This window comes from Echinops telfairi, unplaced genomic scaffold, assembly GCF_000313985.2.
Source record: "Echinops telfairi isolate 266 unplaced genomic scaffold, ASM31398v2 ScPeMD7_7420;HRSCAF=8458, whole genome shotgun sequence".
Classification (NCBI taxonomy): domain Eukaryota; kingdom Metazoa; phylum Chordata; class Mammalia; order Afrosoricida; family Tenrecidae; genus Echinops; species Echinops telfairi.
Genome location: NW_022111320.1, coordinates 17,705,434 through 17,713,453, shown reverse-complemented (window position 1 = coordinate 17,713,453; position 8,020 = coordinate 17,705,434). Strand labels below are relative to the sequence as shown.

General features: G+C 43.9%; 1 protein-coding gene across 1 annotated transcript; it reads left to right on the top strand.

Annotated features, from left to right (window-relative positions):
* Positions 1-653: 653 nt before the first annotated feature.
* On the top strand, positions 654-4,155 carry RPL22L1 (ribosomal protein L22 like 1). Its single transcript, XM_004704083.4, has 4 exons — positions 654-719; positions 2,304-2,390; positions 2,557-2,678; positions 3,920-4,155. Exons 1-4 carry the CDS (start codon positions 711-713, stop codon positions 4,062-4,064), a joined length of 363 nt encoding a protein of 120 aa, XP_004704140.1. The 5' UTR covers positions 654-710; the 3' UTR covers positions 4,065-4,155.
* Positions 4,156-8,020: the final 3,865 nt, after the last annotated feature.

The window sequence follows — 8,020 nt, the reverse complement described above, 5'->3', positions numbered from 1 at the left end:
TAGGTCCTCATTTTTCCCCTCCCTCCCCGCTCCCCCCTCCCGCATGAGCCCTTGATAGTTTATAAATGGGTATTTTGTCATATCTTGCCCTGTCCGCCGTCTCCCTTCATCCACTTTTTGGTTGTCTGTCCCCCAGGGAGGAGGTCACACACAGTTCCATGTAGCAGTGGTTTCTTGTTCTAGACTCGGAAGGCCCTGGGTGATGGCTGTGGCTGCCAATAAAGACTTGGGGATCCACTTCCATAAAATCCACCACTGCAAATCCTGTGGAGCCCTGTTCTACTCTGACCCCCACACGGGGGCCACCACGCGTGGGGAGCATCTCCACAGTAACTGGTTTTATTCAGACGACATAATTACCATGATAAACTCAGCCATCCACATCGGTCAAGCTGCGTCCTTGGGGGTCTGTAGCTGAGAGCGACCACCAGGTAACCGCAAAGGCCACCGAGGGCCCCCAGGGGCCGATCGCGGACAATCACCCCAGCTTGCGCAGCGGGCTAGCGCTCTGCGGAAACACAGCTGCCAGCAGAGCCCGCTCTTCCCCGCCACGCCCAGTCTTCCGGGGTTACGCCCCTCGGCGTGCCTCCGCACGTCCGCTTCCGGGAAGCGGCGAATCAGACGAACTTGGCGCGTGACGTAGCACGTTTTCCTATAAATACGTGCCGCGCCCGCCGCGTCTCCCTCTGAGCTCAGCACCTGGTGTGAAGATGGCGCCGGTGAGTGACTGCGGTCTCGGTGTGCACGCTGTCCTCAGTGGAACCAGCTCTGTCCCGGCGAATGGGGCCGTTTCCACTGAAGGAACGTGTAGGGGCAGGTGGGGAGGGGGGCGGGGTGCAAGATGAGCTCTTGGGGTCCGGAGTTCGAGAGCGCTGCCGCGGGGTGCAAGATGAGCTCTTGGGGTCCGGAGTTCGAGAGCGCTGCCGCGGGGTTTCAGCTGGGCCTGCAAGTGCTGGGCGATGGCGGTCAGGCGGCGCGGGGAGGGAGGCCCGACGCCGGGAAGCATTTCCCACCTCGCGCCGGGTGGTGCCAGCGCCGCCATGGACGGTGAGGGCGGTGGGTGGTCGGGTGCCCGCCCACGACCGGAAGGAGCCTCCTGGCGCGGCGAACGAGCGTGGTCACGCTTAAAAAGTACCTGAGAACTTTTCATCTCGAAAGGAAGCTTTTATCGTGCCTTGCTTATTAAAATATATTTATTAGCATGTTCGCTGCAGAGCCTGTGAAAAAACAAATCGTATCATAGTCATTCGTGAATAAAGCAGTAAAATGTTAAACCTGGTTAAAACCCTGAATCCCGCACCCAGTATTCCCTTTTGTGACTACCTAGTTTGGGGCTTCTTTTATTTTACAAGTTATCTGACTACCAGAGGAAACAACGCGGTGTTTACTTTTGTTAAATCTAATTGGGAGATGAGAGCTTGCCGATAAACCAGTGGAGATTTTTTTAAACGTTTAAAAAGCCTTTTCTGACCCTTTAACAATTAAAGGTGGGTTAGGATTCTAGTTCATTAAACTCAATTGTCATCGAGTAGATTCTGAGTCACAGTGACCCTAAAGGACAAAGTACACCTGCCTCTGTGGCTTTTCAAGGCTAGAAATCATTCCTGGACCAGAAGCTTGGGTTAGCTCCCTGCAGAGCTCCCGGCACCACCAGGACTGTTCAGTGGGCCTTAGTTTGAGTGAAGTCTTACCGGTTGGACTAGATGGTTGGTTTTCCTGGGAGGCATACTGCAGTGGAGCTAGCAGACATCAGTTTACTCTAGTGAGTAGTTTACCTGTTCACTTCTGATTGAATGCTCGTTGGGGGTGAGGGGTCTCTTAGTCAGTTAAAATAAACTCCTGGGGGTGGGGGGGTGGGGATATGTTTTTTGAAGGTGAAGTATGAAAAAATTTCTTTTAGACTCCCATTTATGAACAGGATGGTAGGGGGGGAGTATGGATGCTGTTCTAAATTAATGGGGAAATGTTAAGGTAGCATCCAACTGGTCTCCCGAACCACGCTGCTCCTCCCTGAGAACTTAGATTGATCTGTTAGCCTTTCTCAATTCTAGAAATTGGAGTTTTAGAAATCATGTTGTTGAAGGAAATCTGTTTACTGCCCATCAAACTTGAATTCTACACATTGCTAAACTACAGTTGTTCCGATAGACTGATGTTTAATGCTTGGCTGTCAGGTTTGTATTAAGGCTTTGGCATGGTTGGAAGGGATGGCACTGATTTTGTAAATAGCACATCACATTCTACATGATTTTAATGGTGCAAAGTAAGAAAACTGAATGTCTCGTAATTATGTTTGATAACAGAAAGACAAGGCTAAGAAGTCAATCTGGAAGTTTCATTTGGATCTTACTCATCCAATAGAAGATGGAATTTTTGATTCTGCAAATTTTGTAAGTCTTGGTTCATTCTGTTTTTGTGATTATAATAGAGTTCTTAGAAAGAATCTTAAGTTTAAGATACTTGATTTTTAACCCATACTCTGTTCCTAGGGTACCTTCCCTAGTGAATACCTAGGGTTCTCTTCCCTAGTTTTGTACTTTTTCTGTTTTCAAATAGGAACAGTTTCTACTGGAGAAGGTTAAAGTCAATGGAAAAACTGGAAATCTCGGAAACGTTGTTCATATTGAACGATTCAAGAATAAAATTACAGTAGTTTCTGAGAAACGGTTCTCTAAAAGGTTGGTACTTGTTTTATGCAATTTACTAAGTAAACCCACTCTTCATGTGTCAAAATATCTTAAAATTTATTAGAAATACATAGCAAGTCAACATTCTGTGGGAGCTCATTTCAGTAACTGGACGCCGTCTTAAAATTGGAGGTAGTTTATTCCTGGCCAGTGAATAAATGGAAGCTTGAACTGTCAAAGGTGTCTGTCACTTGTATCTTCACTATCACTTAAGAAGCATAGACACAGGAGTTGTGCAGGGCCATAAAAAGGTTTCGACTCAAAATATAAGGCTGAGTTATGCAAATAAGGGAACACAGCAGAATGAGGGGAAAGCCTGGCAGATTTTAAGTGCTGGCAAGTAAGTGCCTGGGGTGCATTTTGAGAAGAATAATTAGAGATGGATGTGGGACTGGGTGAACCTCAAAGGCCATGGGGAAAGCTAAATTTAATGTGAAATGGGTAGGTGGTAGACTCATTGGAAACTGGCCATTTAGGAACTTGTTGTGAGGGTCAGGGGAAGTATGTTGGCATGTATAAGGGGTAGCCATTAGTTGTGAAGACAACACCACAAATTCAGAGATAGATTGCCTGTGGGAGTTACAGACCTCATTAACATGGCAGGCTTCATTGCCATCAGATTTCATAATTAATGAAAGTGCATTTCATCTGATTTTAAAATAATCACACAGTTAGAGCTACCTTGTTACCAGAGATTTTGCATCTAAAGGCATTAGTAAAATACCTATTTACCTCATTGAGAGGTAACCAGCAGTGATTTACCTTCAGCGGAAGGCAAGAGTAGTTAGTGTTGCCTGGGATGATTGAGGTTATGTGTCAAATTTTGGTGGGTTTGATTTGGTAATGATGTAATTTGGCATTTTTATAAGGCAGTGGTTCTCCGGTTGATGGTAGGATATGGTTGTGCTTCATTTTCACCTAATAACCTGTTCTTGGAACTGCAACCGTGCGTGAGGAATGTATGCAGTTAGCATGAAGAGGAAAATGCTGTTGCTCTTTTGTATGTTGGTTCCCAGTGTAAAGATGATTCACTTACTCCAAGATATGCTATAGAAGTGTTCAGTTGGGCCTACACAGATTTTGATTGTATTTGAGGAGTTAGCATCCATAACCTAGCACATTGTTTAACAAAGGAGAAGATTTTTTAAGTGAGCTAGGAACAAAAGATAGCTTTCATATAAACCTTTACTTAGGAATAGCATTGCTTAATGGAGTTTGTTTTTATTTTGAAGGTATTTGAAATACCTTACCAAGAAATACCTTAAGAAGAACAACCTTCGTGATTGGCTTCGGGTGGTTGCGTCTGACAAGGAAACTTACGAGCTTCGTTATTTCCAGATTAGTCAAGATGACGATGAATCTGAAATTGAGGATTAGATGAAGCCTCTGTACAGGGCTTTGCTTACTAATGCAATGTAGGAATGGGAGACATTGCGAATAATCTTGAATAAAAAACATTGTACTTCTATGCCTTGTTCCTTTATTTAGAGTTCTGTTTACATGACATGCTGGCTTCCCTTGATACTGTTTTCTTCGTGGTATTTGAATAGTTTATAGCTGAAAGTACTTTATAGTGCTTGCCTGTCAGTTTGTCACACTGATGGCTTGTGTGATGCTGGAAGCTATCACTGGTGTTTCAAAGACCAGCGGGGTCATTCAAAGTGAGCAGGTTTCAGCACAAAGGACACAGTGACTGCACGGGTGGGTTCAAACAATTGTGGGGGTGGCGCATTCTGTTGTACAAAGGTCACTGAGCTGGAACTGACTCGGCACCAAACAACAGCCACCGGTTACTTTTCCTGGGACTTAACTGCTTTTACATAAAAAGATAAATAGGAATAATACTGATGTGCCATTTCCCATCTAGGGATTCGATTCAGACTATGGAATTGTCACTAGTCCCAAGTATTTTGTGAGCCCTTTGTAAGTGTGATCCTAAGTACCAAGAACAGCGCAGCCCCCTTTGAAGCTGCAGACAGTGATGGGTGTGGGCAGGCAGAGTAGAGCCACATCATATCCTGTCAAGTGCAACTGCCATCCAGTCTGAGGACGCGTGGGTTTGGGGGGTTGCGGGAGTAGAAAGACATCTTTGTGCTAGTGGTTTCAAACTGCTGACTGTTGGCAGCCCAAAGTTTAACCTGCTGTGCCACCTTTATCCCATCAGTAGGTAACCTTTAGGTGTTTCAGCTGTTCCGTGAGGCTCTCTGCTCCCCTAAAGATTGACAGCCTCGGTAATCCAAAGGTGCAGTTCTGCAGGTTGCTATGTGCAGTGGTATGGATGATTTTCCTCCTGGAGATGTATACAAGATCTGGTATTTGGGCAAACACCAACAATGTGCCCCCTGCTCCTGCCCCAGTAATCTTTCTTTTTTTTTTTTTAATCATTTATTAGGGGCTCATACCCAGTAATCTTTCAAGTGCCCTTGACTATGGTATTCAAATGTTTATTTCTCCAAAGTTAGTTTGTAACATTAAGATTTTAAACATTGTGAGGAGCCTTGGCGTGTTTACACAGGCTGCTAACTGCAGGGTCGGTATCAACCAGCAGCTGCTTCCTGGGAGGAAGACCTTTACTCCTGTAAAGAGAGACAATCTACAAAACTCACAAGGGCAGTTGTACACTGACCTGAAGGGTGGCTATGATTTGACATTAATCCATAGGAGTGGGTTTTGTTTTGGAAGGGGCTGGGTGGAGCTCTTGGCTAAGTGTTGGACTGCTAATAAGGTTGGTGGCTCCAATCCACTAGCTGCTGCTCCTGTGAAGATTTACAAAGCCTGAGAAACCCTGGATAGGGTCACTGAGTCAGAATTGACAACAGGGATTGTTTAGGAGCTGGGTTCTGTGCCAAAAGATGCTTAGAACATAGGACTTGTGCTTTTGGCTGCTAACCTCACAATCGGTGATTCGAAATCACTAACTCCATCAGAGTAAGGTGAAGCTTTACTCCAGAGATAACCAGTCTTGGATATCCGTAGGGGCAGTTCTGTCCTGTTGGGTCTCTGAGTTAGAATGGACTTGGTAGTAAGGTTTTTCTCGTTTTGTTTTTGCCTTGTACCTTTAAGGAAGGAGTTGGCCAACTAGTGAAGAGACAAGTAACTTTATTTGATAAATAATTTATCTAGAACCTACTGTAGCCTCGTCACTGTTTGGAATATGGCAGTACACAAAGTAAATCCCCTGCTCATGATGCGTACAGTGCAATGGAGAAAGGCAGACGATAATGGAAGTGAAATAGGTTCATGCTACCTGAGCTACTTGGCCCTGTAAATACTATGAAGATAATGGGAAGCAAGGAGAGGCTGTTAGGAGGAAGGAGTTCTGGACTTGTAAACAGACTTTAGTGAAGGAAATACTGAATCTAATCAAGTATCTTTCTGGAGGGGAGGAGCATTCTAGGCAGAGACTGGTAAGAGCAAAGGCCTGAGGCTGACGGGCCTTTGGAGGAAAGTAGAAAGATGTGAGTAAGCTGTGTGTTGAGGATTGAGGTGAGAGGAACCTTGTGTCTGTGTTCTTTAGGCCAGTACCGCAACTGAACTTGACTAACTGCCATCAAATGGATTCTGACTCGTACGAAAATCATGCGGAGACAACACGTTTTCCACTCCAGTGTTTTATAGGGTATGCAAAATGTCACAAATCATGTAAGCTTTGAGAGGTGTATAATGGCAAAAGATAGTTAAGTGCTGGGTTGAACAGTTAAGCATCCCCCTTAATTAGGAATTTTTCAGGGTTTTTTTTTTTCTTCAGGTTTTTAAATGTGACTATCCACTGGTTTCCAAATGAATATACCACTTTTCCCAAATAGACTGGATCACAAAGCCCCTTCATGATCAGCTCAAGAAAGCATATTGGGTTTCTGCATGTAACTTGGTTTCCAGGACAGACAATGGATAAGAAGCTTGTTATATGAACAGCTATACCCAGAATGTGAGAACTTCTGCCGTAGAAATGACAACAGAAATAATGTTAAAAGACACACACAAAAGTTCAAGAGCAACGGGGATGTAAGAGAGCAATCAGCCACGTGTGTTATGTGGGTCTTTTGGAATCATGATTCCAAACAAGCCACGTGCAAATAGATATTTTCGAGATAGGCAAAGAAATGGGACAAGAATGAACATTTTAGGAATTAAATAGGAAAGATTTAAATACTCATTTTCTTGGATATGACAGTGATCTTGAGGTTATGGTTTTTGCTAACATGCATTGTGAAGCAGCTGCGGGTAAAATGAAAGAATTTCTGGGATTTCTCTTAAATACAAGGTGATACCTAAACACAACTGGAAAAAATTTTTTTCAAAGCTATGTATTTCACGTTTTTTACAAAACAACCTTATCACCTTCAAAATATGCTCCATTACACTTAATACATTTGTCAAACCTGTGATTCCATTCTTGGAAACATTTTTCAAACTCATCTGTTAGATGGCTGACAGCACCTCTTGGTTTTTCTTCACTTCCACATCCTCAAATCAACTTTCTTCACTTCCACATCCTCAGATCACTGTCCTTCCGGTCCCTCTTCATTCACAGAAACAAAGAAGCCACATGGAATGAGGTAAGGTGCCTAGGGCAAGGGAGACATGCTGTTTTGGGCCAAAATCGGGCACACTGAGATGGCTGACAGCAGGTGCATTGTCGTGGTGGCAAAACCAGTCCCCCATCTGCCACAAATTAGGCCTTTTTTTGGTTGCGCACTGTTAGGTAATCTTTTCAGAGCATGTAAATAGAAAGCTTGATTAACAGTCTGACCTGGTGGAACAAACCTAAAATGCATTAGGAGTTGACATTTTCGTCCTATTGGGAAGTTGACGGACATCCAGAAAGAGGTTTGTCATCAATCAACATTTCACCTTTATTGAAATGAGAAAACTGCTCGAGTTTTTCCAGTAGTGCTGTCCTTGTAAGCTGTGTTCAACAACAGTTTCTGCAGCATTTTTCCCAAGCAGGAAACAAAATTTCACAGCCACACGCTGTTCTCTTAAATTGGGCATCACAAAAAACGAGGTTCGAGCGAAACTACTTTTACGAAAAAATTCACTGACCAGAGAGAACTAGGTGACACTACTGGGTGCACTGACTCAAAGTGAGTTGCTGGATGCTCCCCTGATGGGAAGAATTTGTACTACGATAGCTCCACTCCACCCAGTGCGATTCTGGGGTGTTTTTTTTTTGGGGGGGGGGTACCACCTCATATATACTGGCAAGGCTTTTTTTAATTGATATAAATATTTGTTACATGGGTATATTAACTTTTACATTTCATGATATGTGCATATTCACTGTAAAACGGCTACTTTAACAATTTTACAAAATTTATAATGAGTAGCAA